Raw genomic sequence first — 26,336 nt, 5'->3', positions numbered from 1 at the left:
CTATGAAACAGACATTATTGTCACTTTTAACAGACTAAAGCTCAGAGGAGTCACAGGCCTAGGGTAAACTGGCAAGTCCAGATGCAAACTCAGGTGTAACTGCTTCCAGGGCCACACTTCATCCACAGAGTGAGGCTCACTGTTTCCACTGAAGAGTTCCGGCACCTTTATCAGTACTCAAAGACTCAAAATGCCTGAGACAGGATTACAACCTCTATCATCTACTTCTAAATCCTATAAAAATGGAAGCTGTTCTCCTGCTGCTTAATTTATTTTTGTTCATATCATTAGCAAAAACAGTTGTAACACCAGGACAAATTCATTAAGGAAGGATTTTTGACCCCAAGTTAGGCATATCTTTAAAAGCGGACAAATAATGAAGCGTAAAGCTATGTTCATTAATTCACATGAAGTCTTAAATGGTGATAAAGGACTTGCCTGACGTTTCCCTTAATGTAAATGCCCAAATCAATATTCCTAACCCTTTGGCCTAAGGCATGCAATCAAACTATAATTCTTAGAGGCCCAAAAGGGCCAGCAGTCAAATGACCTTTATCCTCATCTCACCTATAGGGCTTTTGGGTCACGCCGGCTCAGAGGAGGGCTGTTGAGAGAACTGGTGACACCATTTCCCAGGCTGGAGGGAGGCAGAGGAGAATGGAAAAAGCTGCTCATAGGATTTAAATGGGGCTCTGCCCCTTTAGAAAGCAACACTACAGTTAAGGAACAAGTGAAAGGGCACTGCTTTTCCTTATTTGTGTATTATTAATGTGATGTTTTAAAATACCACCCTTTTCTGGATGGACCTAGAGTTTGTCATACAGAGTCAGAAAGAGAAAATCAAATACCGTATGCTAACCCATATATATGGGATCTAAAAAAAAGATGGTTCTGAAGGACCTCGGGGCAGGACAGGAATAAAGACGCAGACATGGAGAATGGACTTGAGGACACGGGGAGGGGGAAGGGGAAGCTGGGACGAAGTGAGAGAGTGACATGGACATATATATACCACCAAATGTAAAACAGATAGCTAGTGGGAAGCAGCCGCATAGCACAGGGAGATCAGCTCAGTGCTTTGTGACCCCCTAGAGGGGTGGGATAGGGAGGGTGGGAGAGAGACACAAGAGGGAGGGGATATTCGGATATATGTATACGTATAGCTGATTCACTTTGTTATACAGCAGCAACTAACACACCAATGTAAAGCAATTATACTCCAATAAAGATGTTAAAAAAAAATACCACCCTTTTCAAGAGGCTTGCATGAAGGAATTAAAGCAGGCAGGGTCTTGAAATAATAATTTGCCCACCACTGCCATTTGTCATAAAATCCTTTTCACTGTGGCGATTTAAAATCAACCTTGTAAAACACACTGTGAGGAAAAACAGAAAAAAAATTTTAAAAGCCACTTCCTTTAAAAATTTCTGAAGTCGTAGTTAACATGTCAAAAGCCAAATCTCTAGCAATATAATTTAAATGCTGGATTTCACTGTTCCTTCCGGGCCATCCATCCAAAGCCCCACGTATGATGTATGATTTTTTTCTAAACAACAGCAAACATTAATGGTTATGCTTATCAAGTGTGAGAGTTCACTCCTGGTTGAACAGGATGACACACTTGGCAGGGTTTTGACAAAGGCTGGCCTACGTCATTCCATAATCAGTCAGATGGCTATACACACGGATTCTTCACATGTCCTCGTCAAGCTCATGAGAGGTGTCGCTCACGTTTGGATTCTAGAGTCCACCAGCACAATAAGCGAGAATACAGATAATATGAACTTCTTTGTCATGATTCCTAAAGCTTAATTAACATGCCCTTGACATTTCTTTTGAGTGAAAAGATAATACATATATTAAAACAATTTTAGAATTATATAGCCAGATAAATATCACTCATCATTGTTCTAAATGTTAAGTCATCGCTGTATACTTTTTGGGGGAGCACTTCACAATTGTGCTGAAGGAAGGACATCAAATGATGCTTAGAAATGTGACACACATTTTCATTTCACACTCCATCAGCTTTTACAGCTGTAGCTCAATGAAATGTAAGAGAGAGCTTGGCAAACAGCCGTATTTACCAAGGTATAAAATAGGGGTCAGGTTACTTTTTTATAGAAAGAAAAAAATGTTTAATTTTCACTCCACATTACTCAAGCAGATATTCAGCTAACACCCTAGAGAAAGGCACCATAACCACATATACTGACATGGTTTAATGCCTGTTTAACTGTATGTAGGTTTTTACTATATTACAAACAGCTTTGCAAAGCACAAAAATTATCCTTTCCTTACCCCCTTCCACTGAGGATCTACTGACACAGAAACATACTGGATCAGATCATCTTCCGTGTTAAATCTTTCACCTGAAAATAATGGCTTTTGCCCTCTGTTTCTAGCCTAGAAGCAGAAACAGCTTATTCCCTTCACAGGCAGAGAAGCAAAGCTATAGGCATCAGCATAAATGCATCTTTCTAATTCAGATTTCAATCTGTCAGAAAGGATTAAAGCCTCATGCATACATAAAAAGGGAACTATAAATGATAACAGAAACATGGTGGGAAATCACTGTGCTTCCAGAGCGGCTGTTTTACTAGCAGGGTAGAGAGGAAAAGCATCTTCTACTCACCTCTGTTAAACCTGAGATTTCTCCTTTTGCTAATGGTTTGCTGATGGATGGCGCGTATACTTTGGCATCTGAAACTGGCTGCCCTTTCATAAAATGTTTTCCTGATTCATAAACGTTCACTTCGACCATTTTCCCCATGAATGTGGGGTTCTTTGGCACTAAAACCTTAAAAAAAAATGAGAGAAGGCTTAATTTTTAAAACTAAAATTTTATCTTAGAACAGCTTTAGACTTACAGAATTATTAAGATAGCACAGAGAGTTGGTATACCCCAGACGCAGTGCCCCTCTTATTAACGTCTTATGTTGGTATGATACATGTGTCACAATTAATGAGCCAATGTTGGTGTATTACTATTAACTAAAGTCCATACTTTATTCAGAGTTCCTCAATTGTCCCTTAATGTCCTTTTTCTCTTTGGGGATCCCATCCTAAGTGGGCTCTATCTTCCAGATGCTCAAGGACCTGGGGATCTAGCAGGAAGGGAAGGCATTTCTGGGAGGGGTAAGGGGTTATAGACAGCGCTTTCTCCTTGTGGGATGCCTGTGGTCCGAGGGCACGTGGAAGGCAGGCCTGGAACCGCCCGAGGCATCCGTCAGTCACTCTTGGACAGGCCTTTGATATCCGACTCTTGGCTGTCCCAGGCAATGAAGAAAACTGGGACAACACTGATGAAAGCTTTATACTTTTAATACCTTCCAAGTTTGCTGTCAGAGTCAGGATTTGAGCAGCCACTTCAAATAAAGGCCCGCATGTCTGGGTGCATATGTGTGTGTGTGTGCAAGTGCACATGTGTGTGTGTGTGTGTTTTGGGGGAAGAGGAAGAATATTTCAAAGCCACCTTTTCAATATCCCAAACCTTGGTGTTTGGAGCTAAATGACTCCTTTAACTGATGGCTGCCATTCACTTCTTTCGTTCTGTTATGAAAAGCATGTACTTGTTAGTTCTGCCTCCACGTAGAACCAGCTCCTCTGAAGGGTACTTGGGCTGGCTCACAGGAAACTGTCAGATGGTCCCTTTCCACGAGCGATTACTGACGGAGGTACTTGTTTACCTCGAGCAAATGTTTCCCCTCCTCTTGGACTTACAGGTAGTTTGTATGTATTATGTCTCCCTCACACTTCTATTTCAGTACTGGAGCTCCTTGCCAATCTTTTCAAGTCATAATCCAAAATAAATAGACTAATTCTAATCCAGCAATACTTTGATATCTAGATACAATCTTCTGGAAGTCATCTTTTTTTAGAAAAATAATTCCTATGAAATCTTTGATATGCTTGGTTTTAGAGACCAAAAAAAAAAAAAAAGAAAGAAAAATCAGATGAGAGCCAGAAGTTCCACAGCCAGTTTCTCCGAGAGGCAGAAACGGATCTTGGTCTTTCTGAGTCTGATTTTTTATGACCACTGAGTACACTGCTTCATCAAAGTATAGGAAGAAAGGTCACCTGGGTGGTGGATTACTCGCGGCAAGCAAATGGACTAAAAAAGCTTTAGTATCAGGTTATGAAAGCCCCTTTAAATCAGTTTTTATAAAACAAGAAACTCTCTAGAGCAAACTATCCCTGGGAGATCTGGTACTATTCTCGGGGAAAATAACTCTCCTTGATCTGCTGTCTTGATCTGAATGAAGGGCTCAGTGTTTTTTTCCCTCCGGTTTTAATAATTGGAAAAAGCTCGACTGCTTTAAATTGGAGGAAACAGCTAATGAGACATGCCATCGCCTTTAAAATGAAGGGGAAAAAAGTTCCCTGCTGAGGCGAAAACCCAGATGGCAAGAGAAAGGAGAGGAAAGAGGCAACCAAGATACAATCAAGCTCCTCCCGAGGGCTGAGCAGAAGTTTGGCCTGAACAGGAAAATGGCTCTCTGGAGTCAATTACTGAGGTGGAGAACGGGGAAGAGACAGACTCAGCTCAGACATGGAGTGTTCGGAATCCATCCTCAGCTGTAGTCTCTACTGGGGACCGAACGGGGCACATTCGGTCTGGGCCATGAAAAGCTCCCCCACTTTCCCTGAGGACCCAGTGCCCAGTCTGTGCCCCATGCTGGAGGCCCCTCCGGCTCCGGCTTCCCTGCTTTCTAACATGGGCAGTCGGCTTCCCTCGCCCATCCTTTACGTGACTTGCCCAGGTTGGCCTGAAGAGCCTTCCCAAGCCGTGACCCACAGAAAAAAGTTTCACTTGTCATTTGATGAGAGTAGGAAAAAAAAAAAAAGAAAAGTAGGAAAACTCACTTGATATTAAGAAAAGCGAACACGATCCAGGGATGACCCATGAAATCCCTGTGCCCTTATGAGGGTCTCTCACCAGGAGGGGCATGTTACACCTCCTCCTTGGCCCTTCCCAGGGTCCATGGCCCCCGAAGGAGGCACTGTTTTCTTCAATCGCTTTTGAATTGCTTTACCACCTGGGGTAATGGAATCCCAAATGCTAAAACAGAAGTCTGGTTGCTGGTGGGGCAAAGCACGCGACTTTAACGGGCAGGGAGTGGGAAGCCTTTCAGGTTGGCCTCGAAGAAAACTCTCAGAGTGAAGTTGGTTTGATCCTTATGCTGGTCTCCAGAGTTGTTCACCCAACTTGAGTTGAGTCCAACGAACAGACTCCTTTCCCTTTGCCCCCAGCGTTTTTTATCAATGTGGAAGTTAAAAAAAAAAAAAAAAACCCAAAAAAACAAAACACCTGAAACTAAACAAAACTAAGAAAGCCAACCAACAGACCAACCAATCAGAAGCCTGTGTGAGTGCTGTGACAGGGACAGGAAATCCCTGCCCTTCCAGGCTGATGTCGCCGGCACAGACATCCTTCCTGTCTTCTGGACAGAACTTTCCCCTCCACGTTGCCAGGCTGTGGGGATTTTGGCAGTGAGAATTGCCTGTTCCAAACTCCGCAAAGCTAGAGGCGGGTCCTGTCAAAGATGAATGGGGACTAAAACACACTTATTCCTTCGTATAGAATGTTCTGGAGATGAAGCCACAGAGATAAGCCCCATGTCAGCCTGGTTGGCTTGATGCTACAAAATAGCCTTCCCGCGACAAGATTCTACACCTCCCCCCCCCCCCCCCCCCCCCCCGCTTTAAGTCTCTTTCGCTTAAATTGATTTACTTTTAGAAGTCTTTCTCATTTTGGAGAAACTCTAAGAACGTGGGAGTATCTCTTACCTGCTCATAGAATCGATTGTGTGCAACATAAAACTTGGAATCAAAAGATTCTTCTGTGACTAACACTTTTTGTCTCTCACCAATCTGTGGAGAGAAGGGGAGAAAAACAGGAGAGATCAGGGCAAACACCTGAGCATCCAAAAGAAATGCCAACCCAAATAGTTATGGGCCGTAAGTCGTGTCTCCTTGAATTTAAAGTAGACTCCAGATTGCCAGCTACTTAACAGCCAATGCAAGAGTCACTGATTCAAATGTTCAGAAAGACATTATTATCTATGTAGTAATATCAAATTAGTGTAGAACGGAATCTTATTTTCTTACAGAACTATGAAACAAAACTTGATCTTATTTCCTTCTTCAACGTAAGTTAGATAATTAGAGGCTTCTAAGACACACAAAAATCTTCTAAATATCACTTTGTTTTTCTTGAAACAAAGTTGCAAAACAAGTCAGAACAAGCTGCTTCTAATCCAAATTCATGAAAATATTTTGGCAAAATATGAAGTGGTAATAAACATTAATTTGAGTTACGAGGGGTGCAACACTAAAGAAAATGCCTTAAAAACTAGTCATTAAGTCCCCGTACCTAAACATTTCACACGTTACACGCAATTCTGAAATTACTGATTAATTCAGTTATTTACTTGTTATATACGTTTTCTCTGTCACGGGCAACTGTCTCTTTTTTGTTGCAGGCATGACCCCATATTCATTTTATTTTTTTAAGAGAAAGACAGCAAAAATAGGGGACTGTTAATTCTCTACAGGATCTATATTTACGATCTAAGCATGCATTTTTAATAACCAAGAAGTTAAATCAGCCAAAACGTTGGTTAAAGCAATGTGACCATTTTAAAACAGTCTACTATTTCCAACTTTATTCTACTGTGAAATGCAACATTTAAAGTATCGTTACTTTTTTTTTTTTTTACAACATTGTCAAAATGTCTGATTTAGCAAACCAGCTGTATTGGATGATTGTGCCTGGAATCATTTTTGCCATTGCTACTTGATAAATACAACCCTCTACGTTAAAGCACATTGGCAAGATTTTTTAAACGAAATCCCTATTCTCATATGTAGGGACCTGTCACCATGTTCAGGCAGTTACCACTTAGGCAACATAAACACAGCTGCACTAAACAGACCACCTAACAAAAAGATAAAAACAAAAACACCAAACTCTTCTGTCCATTATACAATGCTAATACCTAAATACACCATAATTTGCTCTTTTTCACTCTCTCATTCAAATGTAGCTCCCTTAGCCGAAGGTTGTAAGGTCTCTAAGGATACTTATCAAACACTTAACTTAGTTCACTCCTTGAAAACCAGTGAAAAGTTCCCGCACTATTGTCTCTTTTAAAGATCAAGGAGAAACAAAAGAACTACTCCCAGCTTCTACTTTGAGCTTTAATGGCCCTGTTTATTGAAAAAGACTGATGAATATTGGGTTTCACTGAAGTATATTCTTCTGGAAGGAAACTTAGAATGTTTGCACACATTTCACAGTGCGAGTTGCTTATAACTTAAGATAAGTATCTGTCAATGGTTCTTAAGGAAATCTGCAATTACACTTCATCTAACACTAAGTTTTCAGGAAATTAACCACAATACGAGAGAGCAGAGCCACTGAAAACGTATGCCGCTTTTTTCCTCTTGTTGGAATTAATGTGGACAGTTGTAGCAATCGTCTTTGGGCTATTCCATTTTATCTGGAGAGAATAACGATGACACTAATATATACATATTGAGTTAGAAAGACTTGCTATGTTTATACAGTAGAGGGCAGGGCTTTCGATCAACCATCAGAGAACTATTTGTATGTGAGTATTTAACTATTATTTGCCAAAGGGATTCAGGAGAATTGCTATGGGCAGTAATTTATAGTGGCAAACACCTCTCCAATCACCCTTTTGGTCCCCTCAACTGTGGATTTTGTCTCATTGGTGAGGCTCTTGAAGTTCCCCAGAGGCTGCTGAGCACAAATGAGCATAAGCAAGATAGGACTTTGATGAAGAACTGACGCAGTCTATCCCCAACCCCTAAAAAATCCAACAAAAACAAATGCTCTACGCACAACTTTTTTTAAAGAATGAAGTTGCAATGAAGTGAATGATCAAATATGACCTTTCAGAGAATCAACTGTTTCAAATGACCTTAAAAACAACAAGGGGGGCTTCCCTGGTGGCGCAGTGGTTGAGAGTCCGCCTGCCGATGCAGGGGACGCGGGTTCGTGCCCCAGTCCGGGAAGATCCCACATGCCGCGGAGCGGCTGGGCTCGTGAGCCATGGCCGCTGAGCCTGCGCGTCCGGAGCCTGTGCTCCGCAATGGGAGAGGCCACAGCAGTGAGAGGCCCCCCCCCAAAAATAAAAATAAATAAATAAAAACAACAAGGAAGTTAAGGGATGGGGGGTGGGTTTCAGCTGGAACTCTGGAAGAGGCAACTTTGCCTTGGTGACAATAAGGAAACTTACGGGCCAAACGTATTATTAGCCTCAAATGTTTTTTTAAATGAGTCACCTCCTTACTCTCCAAGTGTTTTCTCCCCAGCCCCACTCAATAACCCAGTATGGTTAAAGACCACGTAACAAGATTTAGGATAATCATCCTGATTTACCTAAGAATGCCTCTCCTATCCAGCAAGGAAGTCCTGTTCTCAGAGGAAAAAGCAGGGCTTCAGAAGAAAAAGGGCCACAGGTACCCTTGGGCCACTAGGACTACAGCCACCCAGCTTTCTATTATGCTAAAGGAAGAGTTAATCCACTAAAGCAGGGGTCCCCAGCCCCTGGGCCACGGACAGGGTCGCAGAGCAGGAGGTGAGCGGGGGCCGAGTGAGTGAAGCTTCATCTGCTGCTCCCCATTGCTCGCATGACAGCCCCCCAGTCCGTGAAAAACTGTCTGCCACAAAACTGGTCCCGGTGCCAAAAAGGCTGGCGACCACTGCCCTAGAGGGACCAGTTTGCCTTAGAGAATGATGGGTGTACACTGTGTCTTCTCTGAGATTCTGCAACATGTACTCTCTGCTGACATTCTGCTGAGAAGGCGGCTTCCTGGGCTACTCGCCATCCCTGTCAGAACCTTCCCTAACAGCTGGAACCTCTGGCAGGAATGCAAGGTTACATCACTGGCTTAAGACAAGCCCTTTGAAGAGGAAGTTAACAACAAGATTGCTTGAGTAATTAAAAAAATGAACAAACTCCTGAGTTTATAGAATATATATATTTGTATACATACACACACACACACACACACATATATTTTGAGAATGTAGAGGAGGTTGAAAATAATGGTTTCCATAAGCTTTGTGACTGGTAGCACAATATGGCTGTTCAGCAGGGATGATTAAGATGCAAGTGGAACTGTAAACCCAAAGAATGGTCAGTCGGTCTGGAGGGTGATTTTAAGATAACTGGAACATTCAAGCACAGGAAGAAAGGGGGAAGTTATTTGGAGGGAGAAGGAATGGTCAGAAGCAGGAATGCACAGTTCTAGCAGAGCCCAGGGGAGAGGAAGAGGAAGAAGGTTTATTCAACACCATCAAATGCCACATATTCAAACTGGACAGTAGGGTGAGAGGACATGGGTCTGGGTAGATTATTTTTAAGGTAAAAGAGATTTGGCTACATTTTGGGACTTTGCTTTCCTCATAAAAAAAATGAGAGTTTGGAAGAAGTGACGTGGAGCTGGGGAGACGTGAGCAGGGCTGAAGAGGAAGTAGATTCTGATTTTTAGAGGACCTTTCAGTTCCAAAATTCTCAGTCGTCATTCATGGTAGATTTGGTCTGCTCACAAGGTTTCAGATGAAGGAAACAGGTACTCTAAATCCAGGCTGTCTCTTTTTTCACAGTAAATGTATGCTTAGAGCCCTCTGCAAATTACAGGTACTTTCTTGCTGCACTTAAAGTAACAACGTGATCTTGATACCCACCAAAGAAACATTTACAACGTTTTTCATAAAGCTATTTAGTGACCTGAACCTGAAGAATCCTGTCAAAATCTTCCCAACAAACCCCTTTTTAAAATAACCTCTTTTCCTTCTGATTTTCTTTACAGGTATATAATTTATAGCTGATTAAATAAAATGCTTCTTTGATTTCTAGTGCATTTTAGAGTTTAAGAACTAGGGCTGGGGGACTTCCCTGGTGGTGCAGTGGTTAAGAATCCGCCTGCCAATGCAGGGGACACGGGTTCAATCCCTGATCCAGGAAGATCCCACATGCCGCAGAGCACCTAAGCCCGTGCGCCGCAACTACTGAGCCCGTGTGCCTAGAGCCCGTGTTCTGCAGCAAGAGAAGCCACCGCAATGAGAAGCTCGCACACCACAACGAAAGTAGCCCCTGCTCGCCAGAACTAGAGAAAGCTGTGAGCAGCAACAAAGACCCAACACAGCCAAAAATAAATAAATAAATTTATTAAGAAAAAAAAAAAAGAACTAGGGCTGGGAATACAAAAACCCCTGCACTTTTATGGGAAACTCAGTTTCCATTTACAAAGTTTGACTTTCAGGACATTTGTCAGGACTTTTCAAAGTGGCTGTCAGTCCTGGCACCTACTGTAACAACCTAGATGTACTTTGTAATTTATTCATCAGATGTCAGTGAAGACAGTGGCTTTTCCAAGGACGTGCAGAACTTCACTTAGTACATTTTAACCTGACTTCATAAATACATTTTATGAAAAATGAACTATAGAAATAGTCTTGTAAAAACCTTCCCTCCATTTCACAGATTGGGTCACTGAAGGAAGAGAAGGTACAGAAAAAGTCCACAGGTTCCTGCATTACCGCTGATCTCACAGAGGTGATGGGAACTACAGCCCCCACTATGAAAGGAGTGTAGTAGAACTTTCTAGGCTTTGTTGAAAAGATATGAGAAAAGCTCTTATGCTTTTTTTTTCTTTTTTTTTCAAACCACAGAGGGAGAAAAGAAAGACCCTATTCCCCTAAATAGACAAAGAAGGTAAGAGCATGAAGGGGGCTTAGAAATCTCTGATTTCACAGAGAGGAAACTGAGGTCCAGCAAGATGTGGTGATTTGCTCAGTGGCAGAAAGAAGTCTTGGAAGCATTCCTGCTACTTGATGTCTCCTATTTAATTGCTAGCTGCAGAAAACGTACAACATCATGGCTTTGATTCTGCAGTGCATGGCTTTTCCTTGAGCAGAGAAACATCTGTGACAAACAAAAAGCAATGTTTTTTTAAAATTCAATTTGGGGGTAGATTTGACAGTACATTACATAATCAGCTGGCTGTGTTATTTGTGTCACATCTATGCTTCGAATTTCCCGAGTGCCTGAAGTGGTGAGAAACATCAGTTCTAACCATATGGCCAGATAACACACAGAAAACACACACTTGCATTCAAAAGCAGTGGTTTCCAACAGAATTTGGTTGCTGAATGAATGTTCATTCAAGCACATTCTATTTCTCCATTTGTCCTAAAACAAACAATATTCTGTATGGCTATTTAAGGATTTAAAGAGAGAAACTAAAAAGAATTGCTTCAAGACAGGCAGATAATACTGAAATTTAACAAAGACATTAAGAGTACTTGGGCTTTTACCTTTAACCCAGTAAGAAATGTTACTTGTAGAAGTATTCCTTGAACTAGAAGAAGCAAAGAGTTTCTTTTAAACCCATATATGGCTTTAAAGTATAAACTTTATGTAAATCTTACTTTTAACTAGTTTTTTTTTTCCCCCTTCTTCTCACTTTTGTTTTACTTAAACAGAAAGCCTGAGGTGTGGCTTTAGAAAATAACTGCAATTCACTTTACTCTGAAGGGTTAGGTTAGAGAGATTTTAATTAATTCAATATAACCACTCAGAGTATCCAAAAAACGTTCACAAAGGACAGATATATATTAGAAGACCTGTGTAAGAGAAATATTTATTTCTTGAAAACAGTTATAAGAAGGTAGAGGAATTATTTTGCTTCCCCTGAAAAGTTCTAGCAATTAATTTTTCTGTCCAATTGCCTTAGGTGGAAAAATGCAGATTAAAACACACGTATCAAAAGTTCTCATAATTATTTATAGTACATTCCTAATAAACTTAAATTTTATCTATGTTTATCCTATACAATATTCTTACATGCTACTTTTGCAGCTAAGTTTTTTTTTTTTTTTTTTTTATTGTAGATAATAAAATACAATTTTTCTCCCTGACTGGTTTCTGAATGCATGACTCTGGGAAATGTCAAATATCTTTCTTTACCTCCAGTCAAATTAGTTTTTTTTTTTTTTTTTCCCCCTAAGCTGCCTGGAACATGTTAAACACAAGGCTGTGACCTTAAACTCTGAAATAATATTTCTAGTGTCTGTGCAAAAGCCTGCCCTCACATACACCTTTAGACTAATTACTGCAGTGTAATGTTGCCAGTGAACCACTGTAATTACACTTGGAGAAAAGTATGGTCTTGTTCTTTCCTAGCTAATGAAAATGATAACCTTTCCATTTTGATTCATCATTCACAACAGGCAGAACATGCGAGGCTGGGTCTCCACGGTATACAGTAATTTTCCTGACTGTTTATGCACACTTCTGTTTTCGGGCCCTGCAGAAGCTGGAATTAAAGAAGCAGGCATCCTTACGCTAAAAATAGTCAACAGTAATAATAGCAATAACATTAAAATTTAATATCATCCTTACTCCACAACGCCATTCTATAATGAAATAGGGCCATGACACAGGAATGTGTGTCAAAAATGATGACAGCATAGAAAACAAGTAATGAGCCTCTGAGTCCATCATATTCAAAATGCTTGCCATCAGTTTACTGGTCTACTTAGGGATTCCTGAGAGAAGATGTGGGACAGTTCATTGTGAAAGGGGCTGAACTTGGATCCGACTCTTAAACAATGACAGAACATACATTCTATTAGATTTTTAAAAAAACACTATCCTCTGTGTGAAGAAACACACATTCTTTAGCTGTAATTATTATTAGGATTAAACGTGTTCAAAAGGGAAGGAATGTTCCTTTGAGGTAGAATATCCATACCTCTGAAGTGTTTAATTTATGTTTATCTAGTAATTGCCATGAGTATCTTAGTGGCTTTATTATTCCTTATTCACATTTCAGAAATAACCTAAACACCAAAGCAAAACTGAAAAACAATTTGGCTTTTTGAAAGTCCTTCCTCCCAAAGCAATGATGAAAGTTACAAAGACCAGACCCAAGGTGGTTCTGTTGAATCAAATCAAGACTATGACATTTCTTCTAACGATGGCCCTTGTGCTTTTGTCTTCAATTGTTGGCTGGTTTTCTTCTAGCCATGAGCCCACCCCAGTAAGAGAAAGGCAACCCAAGGGAGTCTCTTCCCAGTTGGAGGCAAATGCCATTCTTAATAACAAAGCCATTTTCTTCTGCTGGTTGACAGCCAACAATAACAGTACAGTAACAGTGCTTTACTGATCTGCTAAAAGTCATTCTAGACAGCAAATGCTTACATGACAAATGCTGACCTGATCCCTTTGCAGCATTAGAAATCTGTACCTGAGCGCTGACTGAACTTCCAATTTGAAAACCAGCCAAGATTTAATTACCTGCCTGTACATTTTTGGTATTCTAGAACATTCTCTTAACAAACTCAAACAAGTTGCCTTTCCTTATCACAGACTCTGGCGCAAGTATGTTACCTCTATTTTTTCCCACACGAGGCAAGCTCTACAATGCCCAGGCAGTATAGGAAACTGCTCAACATTTAAAACTACTAAAAGCCCTAAAACCAGATGTTGCCAGTAATATCTATTCATGAGATCTTGTTAATGGGATGACCAAGTGGGGCCAGTATGGGATATGTATGTGGAACCCTTTTTTTAATTAAAATTTCAATTCTAAGATTGAACAATTATCTCCATTTGCTTCTACCTTCCTGATCTTTTCCCATTGGTCCCTATCAATCATTACTCAGCAAGTCTGGGCCAATTTTCTTTGACGAGCGTTTCACATAGGCACAAAGGTGACCATCCTTTTATCTTAGAACTATTGAACAGACTACCTTCTTGGAAAGTGTCTTTAGCATTTTCACTGATGACACAATAAATAATCCAAATTACAAACTCAGACAGGCAGCTGAGCTTGAGAGAGAGAGTTAGTGTTCATGTAATCTAGTAATGTGCAGTAATTACTTGCCAGCTCACCTCACAGTTGCCCAAAGCCCTCATTCCAAAAGCACCGAGCACCAGGCACCTTCAGTCCCCTGTACTACCACATACTTCATCAAAACAATACAAGACTTGGAAGAATTCAAAGAAAGATTCAGACATTTGGAGAGAAAAGGTGTGGATGTGGTATACAGGACACCTAATTTTCTTTGGGGGGAAAGAAGGCTTCTTTTCAAATACTAATTTACAGGAGAAGATGGACAGGTTCTAGTGTACTCAGCTCTAAATGTGAATTTTTTGAATTATGAATTCAGAGCTGTGTGGGTGGTGGAATTAAAAGATCATTCAGTTCAAGGGCTTCCCTGATAGCACAGTGGTTAAGAATCCACCTGCCAATGCAGGGGACACAGGTTTGTGCCCTGGCCTGGGAAGATCCCACATCCCGCGGAGCAACTAAGCCCGTGTGCCACAACTACTGAGCCTGTGCTCTAGAACCTGCAAGCCACAACTACTGAGCCCGTGCACCTAGAGCCCATGTTCTGCAACAAGAGAAGCCGCCGCAACGAGGAGCGCGTGCACTGCAATGAAGAGTAGCCCCTGCTCGCCGCAACTAGAGAAAGCTGTGCGCAGCAACGAAGACCCACAACTTTAAAAATGGATTTTATCCTGACAGTTGCTTTTAGGCATGTGGTAAATGAATGAATTAATCTAAAGCTGCACCATCCAGTACAGTGGCCACCAGCCACAAGTGGCTGGGGAGCACCTGAAACATGGCAAATCCAAATTGAGATGTGCTGTGAAACACACACCAGTGTAAAGACCTTACCAGATTTCAAAAACTTAAATAAGAGTATAAACTAGCTCATTACTTTTATATTGATTACACGCATGTTGAAATTGTAAAAATTAATCAACAGAAACCTCAATGAAATTAGAGTCGGGAGGCCGGAACGGGAAGTCCTGTGCTTTATGAGGATTGCGGAGCCCAAGAGGAAGAAAGACTTTCTCTTCTTTCCTGGCAAGAGCTCTGCTAATGAGAGACCAAAACAACTCAGCCAATGAAAAGTCACAATAGTGCTTTGAACTCTCAGTTCCTCCAGTGAACTCTTTGCTTACTACACCCATCCTAAGTTCCTTTTCCCCTCTTTAAAAGAGTTCTCTCCTTGCTGTGTGGGGACTTGCATGTGGCTCACCGTGGTCATAGACCCCAAACTGCAATTCTCTGTTGATCCGTCATAAACCCATTTTTATCAGAGAAACAAATGGCAGCCTATTTCTTGTAGGTCAACAAAATGATGATATATTTGATATATAAATAAAATATATATTAAAATTAATTTCAACTGTTTACTTTTTTTAGCATAGCTACCAGAAAATTTAAAATAACATCTATGGTTCATTTCCACTGGACAGCGCTGCCCTAAAACATTGTTAGGTAGTTTAAAAATATTTAACAGAAATCCCCCCTTTCACTATTTTAAGGACCAGATTGATCATTTAAAAAATTTTTTTTAAACTCACCACAAATACCCTTAAATTTGCACTAATCATGTAAATGCAATGCTTTAATTTTAGGAGAGAATGCATACGTATCTATAAATTGTTAAAGGTAGGAATTTTGAACTGCTAAAGTTCTCTTTTTGACCTTTAAATTAATCTTGTTTCCATTCTTCTGGTCGACCCTAGCCTCTCCAAAAGCTTAAGGCATGATCAACTTGCTTATTGTTTTTCGGGCAATCCAAACAACCAAAAGAGGCCACCTAAATTTCCCAATCTGTCATTTCCCATTTTGTGTGGCTGCAAAAGCAAATGGTGTTTGAACTTAAAAGGCAGAAACAGACCATTCTCAACTTCATTTTTTAAAAAGCCAAAATGAATGTCCAAAATAGGTACCGCCTTCGGTAAGATAAATCTTTTGTTACCAACCCTATTACCAGAGAACTCAGCATAGATGTGAGCAATAAATAACACGTGCAGTACACCCACCATCTTTCAACCATTTGCCAGCCGGGATGGAGGCAGAGGAAGCAGAATGGATTAAGCAGAAATCAAAGACAGCCAAGCTCTAATGGTACCTAATTAGCATAACAAAAGACACCGCCACAATCTTTCAGCAGTGGGCAATACATCTCATTAAAGAAGACTGAATAACAATTATGCTCTCCTGCTCCCCGCCCCCCCAGCCCCTATGCTTCTTGGCTTAGCTCTGGGAGACCCTGAGAGCTGGGCTTGAGAGCTTCTGCTTTCTTGGCCAGGCATTGGGGCTGCAGGGAAAGAGCCCACTTGTATTACTGTGCACCTGCATCTCAATGCTTTATTCTGCTTACTCTCCTGCTGTGAAAATGTAGCTTCTTCAAGCACACCAAGTCCTACTATGCGGTTTATAGGTATATAATATTGAGAAATAGCAATGATGACCTAAAAAATGAATACCAGTTCCCCCTAAAATATCTTTATTTAAAGAAAATGATCTATTTGTTTCTCTTCACTTATTCTGTTTTTCCCCTTTGATATTACTACCCTGTCTCAGAGTTAATGAAGCTAAATTGAAATTCGACCAAATTTATCACAGCCAGTAATTAGCCCTGAGTACGTGTGCATGCACATGTGCGCGTCTGCATGAACGCACGCACACACACACACACACATACATACATACATCATGGAATTTAAATGAGAGCAGTCTGCTTCAGACCTATCCTCTCTCCCCATCTCCTCTTGATGACAGACAACCAAGAAAATATATGAAATTCAACACAAGGAAATTGAGGTTGCAGGTGAACACGTGGGTAGTAGTTGTATAAATTTAAACCAAGAATAAAAGATTCTACTTAAACCAAGGATAAAAAAATATTCTTCCAGGGTGATCACTAAGAAAGATGAAAGCTTCAAGTAATCCTATGTACTTTTTCATATCAATCCACTTTGGGGGAAGGATTGAGTGGGGAGGAGACAGAAAAGGATGCATTTATTTAAACCAAACAATTTCCAGTTCTGAGCTATATTTTTTGATCAGTAGCCTTTCAAAAAGGAATCTAGTTATGAGGGCTGCTTTGATTTTTGTTTTTTAATGGTCTCTCCTGCCAAACACAATATTACAGAGTCTACTTAAACCCAAATACTGCCATGTCTGTGAGCTGCCCTAGGAAAAGCTGTTGATCACAGGGGTGGACAGGAACCTCTGCAATCGTTAGAGAGACTCAAGCAAAAACTGAGCCAATGCACCGAGTAGCTGGGAAAGCCTGCTGAACCCATGTAGTGTGCCTGGATTGTCCACACTGCTGCAAAGTCGCTGCCTTGCAGGAACTGAGAGACCTTGAGAATATTCAGGTCATTCACATCATAGGCAGCAGACGTGGGGCGAGACATTTTGGTGCTATACACAATCTGCACACGGCAGCACACAGTTAAAATAAAACTTGAGAAGTCACTTAAATCTTAAAAGGCCCTTCTCTCTCTGGTGAACTACTCAACATTCAAGAGCTGGTTTCCACCTTCCACCCTTTAGGAAGAGTGAATTTTTAAAAATCCTCTCTCCCACTTCTCCTGTTTAATAGATCACATTGTTTTTGTTTTTTACCTTCTTGCCTATTTCCACCTTAAAGTTTTGCCAAAAAGTAGTATTCAAACACAACACAACACGTTATTATGAAGTCTATCCTGCTTTATCTTTTAAAGTACAACAATTTGGTATTTTAATTCCCAGTCAGTAACTAGATCCCTGGTAATCACCACAGTCCGAGTCTACTGGTCTGACATCTTACAAAGGTATCTGGGTACATTGGTACAATTTCCTTCTCTTTTAAGACAGAACCCTGGCCAAGAAGAGAAGAGCTTGAAAAGTACTAATCAGGGAGTCAAGAAGCCTTTCATTCTCCAGACGAAGGAACAAGATAAAACCCCAGAAGAACAACTTAATGAAGTGGAGATAGGCAATCCACCCAAGAAAGAGTTCAGAGTAATGATTGTAAAGATGATCCAAGAACTCAGGAAAAGAACGGATGCACAGAGTGAGAAATTACAAGAAGTTTTTAACAAAGAGTTAGAAAATACAAAGAACAACCAAACAGAGCTGAAGAATACAATAACTGAAATGAAAAATACACTAGGAAGGAATCAACAGCAGAATAAATGAGGCAGAAAAATAGATCAGTGAGCTGGAAGGCAGAACAGTGGAAATCACTGCTGTGGAACAGAATAAAGAAAAAAGAACGGAAAGAAATGAGGACAGTTTAAGAGACCTCTGGGACAACATCAAATGTACCAACATTCACATTATAGGGGTCCCAGAAGGAGAAGGGAGAGAGAAAGGGCCTGAGATAATAGCTGAAAACTTCCCTAACGTGGGAAAGGAAACAGTCACCCAAGTCCAGGAAGTGCAGAGAGTCCCATACAGGACTAACCCAAGGAGGAACACGCCGAGACACACAGTCATCAAACTGACAACAGCCACTAACTAGCTGTTTGACTCCAAACAAATCATTTCACTTTGGGGCCTCAGTTTCCTCATCTTAAAAAAGGGGGAAGGGGGTTGAAACCAGTAACCTGAAAGGCCACTTCTGGTCCACATATCCATGGAGGAGGCAGGGCCAGCAAGGTGTCTGTCCTGCAGTGAAGGCTAAGAGTACACGATGGGAAGGGAGTGTCTGCTGGCAGTGGTTGTGGTGGCAGCAGCAGTAGTGTCCCATGGACACAGCCAGGGGCCGGCCCTTGCTGCACAGCTTGGCACTAGTCTCATCACCAGTATTCCTTCCTTTCACTTCCAGAGCTGACACATAGCCTGGGATTAACAACATTTGCCAAAGGCAAGGCTTTGTGGAAGAATGAATGGGAGTAACATTTTGGGGATTCGGTTTACCTGTCTGGAAGAAACAATTAAAATAATTACCTGGCTTGAATCTTGAGTTGTCCTCAGATTAATGACCTAGCTTTTGGAAGTCAGTATACGTGCTGGAAAAGTTGGATTACTGTTGGCATTACAGCTGATAGTACTCCTGTTACCGCCAGGAGTATATTCCCAAATTTCATGCATTTCATTTACTATAGAAGGTAGCTCTGTGAGCTGAAACACATTCATGAGTTCAACATTACTGCTGGATATCTTGATTGAAGGAGTCAAGAGAAAAATCTAAGAAAACTATCTTGGGGCTCTATCCAATTACTGCTTCAGAATAGGCATAGGTTTTAGAAAGCAACACCATATGGAGGCAGGATTATTTAATGTACATAGACTGTTGCTATACAGGTTAACAAAGCAGAAGGCTGCAGGGCCTGGACCTTACGGAGCCCAGGTCAGCTGTCTTGCTAGGCCTGCTGTCGTCTCTCTTGAGGAATCCTGCCCAAAAAGCAGAGATAACTCTTGTGCTCCCTTTTCAAAGCCATGACCCAAAAGGATTTCAGAGAGGTAAGACAAAGCATATTTAATGGGAAGAAAGGAGAATAATTGTCCAATATTGATAAACCCACAATTCATTTTTTCAGTAGCTATTGGAAAGATGAATTATGCTTAAAAAAAAAAAACAACCCCCCCCCAACCTGAACAGCTTCTTGTCACTTCTAAAACATGATCCTGTGTCTGCCTGAAAGAGTTAAGCCTATATAAATATTTATCATTCTTCTTTCAAAAGGATAAGAAAAATTCCTTTTGCATACATGAATTTCAGATTGCTAAGCAAACATCAGGATATGGTCAGGGGCCCATCATCTTAATGAGGATATGGTAATGATAATTTTTTTTTTTTTAAGCTTGCTTATATGTGATCAAAAATACACTAGAGATTTTGATTTTATACTGGGGCATGCACAGACCCATGAACAGTTAATGCCTTTAGAAGCATATGGGTGGGATAACAGGAATACCATCAAGGGCTTACAGTGGGACTAGGGTGAAAGATTCATTAAAAGTGATAAATAGGATATGCCTTACTTAATGTCTTGCAATTGCATATTTAATATAGCAGGCCAGTGACTATGCATTTGAACTGTCTTTATTTTTAAGAGAACTGCCAGATGTTAATTACATATTAAACAGTTATTTGCAAATGAGGACTTCTTCATTAACATATCAGAATCATAATAATAAACAATTCTCTGTTACGCAACAGTACATAGGACAGTGGGAAGTTTAAGAACAGTACATACATATAGCACTACAGCAGGGCAAAATATCCTACTTACCTTGAGCAAGCTGATACCTTAAAAATTTTTTAAGGGAAATAAATAACCTAGATGCAAGTTCACAAGATTCTACATTTTATGAGATCAGAGATTTTGTTTCTTTTATTTGCAGCTGTATCTCTAGTGGCAACACCATGCTTGGTTCACTGCAGGTGCTCAATAAATGTTGAATGAATGAAGGAACCAGCTCTTTTTTTTTTTTTTTTTTTTTTTTTTTGCGGTACGCGGGCCTCTCACTGCCGTGGCCTCTCCCGTTGCGGAGGACAGGCTCTGGACGCGCAGGCTCAGCGGCCATGGCTCACGGGACCAGCCGCTCTGCGGCATGTGGGATCTTCCCGGATCGGGGCACGAACCCGTGTCCCCTGTATGGGCAGGCGGACTCTCAACCACTGCGCCACCAGGGAAGCCCAGAACCAGCTCTTTTAACAAGTACATAGTTATATTTTTGCAATTAGATTGTCATGCACTGATACTTTTTAAAAATTTTTAAATTTTTAGAAGTTAAAAAATTTAAAAATTTTGCTTTTATGTTTCAATAACTGTGTATGTAAAAAAAAAAGAGACCTGAATATTTAAATTATGAACCTAGACTATAAATGTGTTTATAATAAGACATGGATATTTCCTTCAGTAGACTGTAACCATATTTTAAATTATTTTGTTCCACAGTTTTTTGTATCTTTTTTTAATATCTTTTTTTATCTGTTTTTTATATTTTTGTAAACTGGAATTAAGTCATCAGTGAGGTTATTCTCAAAGGATTTACTTCTCGAATTTATTCCAAGGGACGTAGAAGAAACGCATTTTTCTGTTACCACCTTCATAACAAATAGCAGCTGTAATAATCTTACTTCACATAGTTCCTTATTTATTTATTTTTATTAGAGACTATTTTTTTAGAGCAGTTTTATGTTCATAGCAAAATTGAGAGGCGGATCCAGAGACTTCCCACGTATCTCCCTTATAACTTGTAACAAATGTACCACGCTGGTGAGGAATGTTGATAACAGTTCCCTATTTTTCATTTTCAGGTATACATTTGTTGTTTCTAACTCAGAGACCAAGAAACACAAAGAATTTAAGTAACTTGCTCAAGGTTAACAGTGAGTTAGATACAGCTCCCAGGCGCCAAGCTTCCTAGCCCAAGTGTTCTCTGCAGTCTACAATGCCGCACCATCTCTCTGCTACTTAATTTGTGGGTCTGGAAGACAGCACAAAACAAGGCCCTTAAGAAGAGATATAAGAAAATAAGAGGTGCTGTAATTAGCGCACAACAGAATAAAGCAGAAAAAGATGGGAAACGTTAGAGAAATTTTCAGTATTATCATTCACTAACTAGCAGAGAAAGATGGAAAATTATTGAGATCTTTTCTCAAAATAGTCACCTTGAGTTCTCTGCTTTGTATTATTTCTCTACTTACTTCTAGCACCTACCACGACCAAGAGCACAAGCACTGCCCGCCCCCACTCCTTCTGTTCCAGCGATGCAATGGCGTACCGTATTTCTCCACCACACACTCTCTAGGGTAGGTATTGACATTGTCTTTTCTCTACAGACAAGGAAACTACGGCCCACTGTGGTGCTCTTAGCCAAAGTCACATAGTGTATAATGGCGAAGCTGAGTGATTTCCTTTTTATGGAGGTGATAGTTAATAGCTTACAATATTCATTCAGAAAAATTTTATTTATGATTTTTAAAAAATACAAAGATGTATTATTATGAATAAACAATTACTTCCAAATTCTTCAGCTTGCCAGAAAGTCAGTAGGCAAGAAATATAAAATAAATTTAAGGCTATTTATTTATTTAGTGGTACGCGGGCCTCTCACTGTTGTGGCCTCTCCCGTTGCGGAGCACAGGCTCCGTGGCCATGGCTCATGGGCCCAGCAGCTCCGCGGCACGTGGGATCTTCCCGGACCGGGGCACGAACCCGCGTCCCCTGCATCTGCAGGCGGACTCTCAACCACTGCGCCACCAGGGAAACCCAAGGCTAATTATTAAAATATACCCGTGCCCAGCATTTCCTAGCGAACACGGGGGGGAGTGGGGGTAGGAATGCCCTCCCTTCCCGAAACTACTTGCTCCTAACTAGGCATCTTCATGTTCAGCATGTGACTTTGGTTAGCATTAGTCTTGAGGTTAAATAAGGCCTCAGACTGATAAACGAAGGAAACATCTGACTATTAACAAGCAAACCCATGATAATGAATTGTTGAATCAGGGCAATTTATTTTATAAGCCTGTTTTGGGTAATATTTCTATTATGGTCTCATTCTCTCTCTCTTTCTTCCCCTTCGCATCATGCCCCCCACCCAACCACCTTACTTCCTTCTCTGTCTTTGAAATTCCCAGACGCTCTTTGCAAAGATATTGAGGGCTTTGCTCACCCTGAAAGGAGGTGAGGAAAGGTGAGCAGCGCCATGCCAACAGCAGGTAAGTTACTTCCCTGCTAATGAGTCTATCACTTGCTGTGTCCTAGGTTAAAAGGTAATACGGATACTGGCAAATAAGTTTATAAACTTTTAAAACTAATCGTGACAGCACTCTTCTCACACTTTTTGAGTTGAAATGTTGTTTGGGTAAAAATTCAGAAAAATGTGACAGGCTGGAATCACTCCCTAAGCTGTGTGCTCTGCTAGTGACCCCGGCATTACAGAAAGAACAGGGAACCTGGTTGGAGACCAGAGCTGAGCTCTCACGTGCTTGGGTAGGTGCTCTGGGGTCCTCGGTCAGATGCAAACACAGCTAGTTCACTTAAATGAGAGCAGGTGCCATTCCTTAAGAAAGTGACAACTGCTATATGAAAATGCATTGTCGGTGATACTGATACCACCGTTACAACTACAGAGGCCCAGATGGTGTACAAGTGAGTAAGTTATTGTCTGGAAGCTGTCCTGGGTTGGAAACTTTTTTGGGTACCATTTTCAATCAGATTAATTCCTTCTGCAATGACTTTTAACAAGATCATCTTTGACAATGTGATCCCTCCTTTCTTTCAATTAAAAACTCTTATATACAACTTAAAATTAACACTAAAACCAAGTTTTTTAAAAAAGCTAAAAAGTGTGGCCTCCTCTTCATTATTTGAGTTCAAAATCTACACAGGGCACATCCATATTAACAGCACAATGATGTCTTTTCCACTATCAGTGGAATCACAACATAAATGGTGAAGGATTTATAAAGAAAAATAGGCATGGGGCTTTGTGGAAGAATTTTATATTATTAAAAATCCTTAAATATATATGTAACTGCTGTCATATAGTTTAGAATGATGATAAGAAATGTAATTTCATGACGGTTTCCTTTTCTCTCTCATCTTACTCCTCCTCCAGTACACTGCCCTCGCCTTGCATACTGTGTACTTGCCCCTTGAATCTTCATCTCTCATTTTGTTCTGCTGTCCTGTGCTTGCAACACTGGCTGCTCCTATCTTCTAAGTGACATTTTGTTATTTAGTTGACAGACTAGACAGGGTATCAAGGGGTGACAACAAAACAGGCTGAGTTCAAGTGAGATTCTGACTTTGGTTTGGACAAGCTACTCACTCTTGCCGTCTATGAAATGAGAAAAGATTTAAAATCCAACTATCTTAGAATTAAAGAAACATATATAAAAATATCAGCTAAAATACTACAGAATACATATAAAAATGTCACTTCGCATATTGGTTTATGCAACATTTCTGGTTAGGTTGCTAGGCTTTGAGAAAATTTTTATCAAAAATAAACGATTACTCTGTGTGTTTGCTTGCATTATCTTTTTGGAAAATCATCAAATATATCAGTAAATGATGATTCTTCAATTTCCTTATAGAACAAATGTTTGAGTAGATCCAGCAGGCATTTTTGAGGTGATGTATCGCCGTGCTACTAAAAGAGAAAAAGTAGATCAGATAAAAACCTTAAATAATACCTAGCCAGGTTGAAAATCGTATCACACTCTTTAAATCAAGGCTTTGGTTTTAGAAATCAAGTCTTCCGGTTTTGTTCAAAACACCTACTTTTTTTATGCATTCACTTTTAGAAGTTAATGAAAAGAGGGTAGAAAAATAGTAATACGAAGTAAAATTTCCAAATAGAATTAGGTAATTAAATCAAATCTATGAAAAATTCATAATCATTACAAACAGGAACTAGTTCTTCCTTGTATTTGATAACAAATATACCCTCTATAAAATAAAATGTGTGTGGGTGTGTGTGTGTTCAATTTATCAAAACAGTGATTATCATGATATATAAAAATCAATATCCCCCAAATGGAAATAAGCCAGTGTACTAAAGTGGAGGGAAAAAAAAAACCTTCTCCACAGTAGAAGGGAAGAGACCTAACTTTATTTATTTATTTTTTAAAAAGATTTTTTTGATGTGGACCAGTTTTAAAGTCTTTATTGAATTTGTTACAATATTGCTTCTGTTTTTTATGTTTTGGGGTTTTTTTTTGGCCATGAGGCACGTGGGATCTTAGCTCCCCGACCAGTAATCGAACCCACACTCCCTGCATTGGAAGGTGAAGTCTTAACCACTGGACCACCAGGGAAGTCCCGAGACCTAACTTTAAAAGCAAGGCACAAGGAACTCTGCTCAATATTCTGGAATAACCTAAATGGGGAAAGAATTGGAAAAAGAATAGATACATGTATTTGTATAACTGAATCACTTTGCTGTACACCTGAAACTAATACAACATTGTTAGTCAGCTATACTCCAATATAAAATAAAGATTAAGGAAAAAAAGGCAGTATTTTATAGATTTCCATTCTGTTCAAGTCTACCTAAATTAACTGCGAATATCCAAAAGTCCAAAAAAAAAATCATGTTTCACTATGATTCTAATTTAAGAAGTCTTGCCTATGTAAATACTTCAAATGAACAGCACAATTGTGGATTTCAAAATCATAATTCTTCTCTAACAGTAAGGGGATTGTGAGGATTGCTTTTCAGAAATGAAATCCCATCCTGTGAAGACATTTTCAGACCATGGGGCCAGGAAGACCCTTTGCCTCAGCTGTCTTGGGCTTCTTAAGAGTTCATGTTCTAGTGCATATGTCATCCTTCATATAGGGCTATCTATACACATGAATTCAAAGCAATAGTTTTTACTCCTTTATTTAGACTGTAATTTACAAAAACTCCCAAGCAGATTAAAAATTTCACCACTGGGGAGACAGCTGCATACTGAGCATACCCCTCGTTTGTCCTATTTGCACATCTTTTTAAATGCCAGCCTTTTCACTTCCACCGTTTGGCCTTGCAACGTTAACACCAAATTAATCAGCATGAACATTCACAAAGCAATCTATGGTTTTAAACTGATTAATGTATAGAAAAATGCTCTCTTCTTTTAGAAGTATATTTGCATATGCGTGAAAAATCAAAATCAAAGCTTTAAACCTTCAGTGCTCCTCTTACATACAGCCTTAAATGAGATAAACTTCCCTTCCATCTAAAGATGTACACTAAAAAAGAATCTTCATCACATTTTTAAAAAAAAATTTAACAAATGCCTATAGCTAGTGCTTTACAAATGTTAGCTAGGTGAATGCTCAAAACGACTTCATGCAGTGGGGACTTCCTCATGAGGAGTCTGAGACCCAGACGGACAAAGTCCCTGCCTGCGGTCCCACTGTTGGTAAGTGACAGGCACAGCCTGTGTTCAAACCTGGTGGTCTGGTTGTAAAGCCTGAGCTCTTAACTACCACGCTATATGCTACCTCTTCAATTTTAGAGTCAAGTTACAGTGTTCAAGTAATGTTATAAATGCTTAATTAATCTTGGGGAGCCGATAGTTTCTGTGTAGCTTGCTGTGGATTTAAAATGGCCCGTTTCTTTTTAGAAGAGCTTTGCTAAACCATTATGAAATATTCACAACTTTAGGAGATAAAAATCAAATGACACCTTTAAAGTCACCAAGGGAATCAAGGAGAATATGCAGCCAAAATGGTAAGTTTAATGCATTTATTTTGTTAAGAACAAGATAATAGGCCCCAAATGGAGTCACTTATGCTAAGCCCCACAACACCAAACCAAGACTTAATTACAGTTTTGGCCTCTTCCAGAAATGGAATCTTAAACCAGTCCATCAGGAATTATCCGGTCAGTACTAGCAAGGTAACCTGCCCAGGAGACCCCTACCACTCCCTGAAGGAAAGTGACCTTACCACAACCAGTCTGCTTTTTGCTAATATAACTTCCTTTTTTCCACCCGCATCTGCCTACCGAAGTCTTTCATTTTGTACAGCTCCTTGAAGCTCCTTTC

The 26,336-nt window shown here is 40.1% G+C and overlaps 1 protein-coding gene across 6 annotated transcripts in view; it reads right to left on the bottom strand.

The window, feature by feature from the left end:
- Nucleotides 1-26,336, bottom strand: part of CDKAL1 (CDKAL1 threonylcarbamoyladenosine tRNA methylthiotransferase) — a 652,719-nt gene that overhangs the window by 29,728 nt on the left and 596,655 nt on the right. For all 6 annotated transcript variants that reach the window (XM_033863886.2, XM_019945111.3, XM_033863887.2 and 3 more), the window contains 2 exons: nucleotides 5,792-5,875; nucleotides 2,637-2,801 (listed from right to left, as the gene is read on the bottom strand). In XM_033863886.2, the coding sequence (XP_033719777.1) occupies nucleotides 2,637-2,801; nucleotides 5,792-5,875 (249 nt within the window). The remainder of the gene's footprint in view (nucleotides 1-2,636; nucleotides 2,802-5,791; nucleotides 5,876-26,336) is intronic.

This window comes from Tursiops truncatus, chromosome 10, assembly GCF_011762595.2.
Source record: "Tursiops truncatus isolate mTurTru1 chromosome 10, mTurTru1.mat.Y, whole genome shotgun sequence".
NCBI classification, from domain to species: Eukaryota; Metazoa; Chordata; class Mammalia; order Artiodactyla; family Delphinidae; genus Tursiops; species Tursiops truncatus.
The sequence above is the reverse complement of the archived record's forward strand: the minus strand, read 5'-3'. Positions and strand labels throughout refer to the sequence as shown.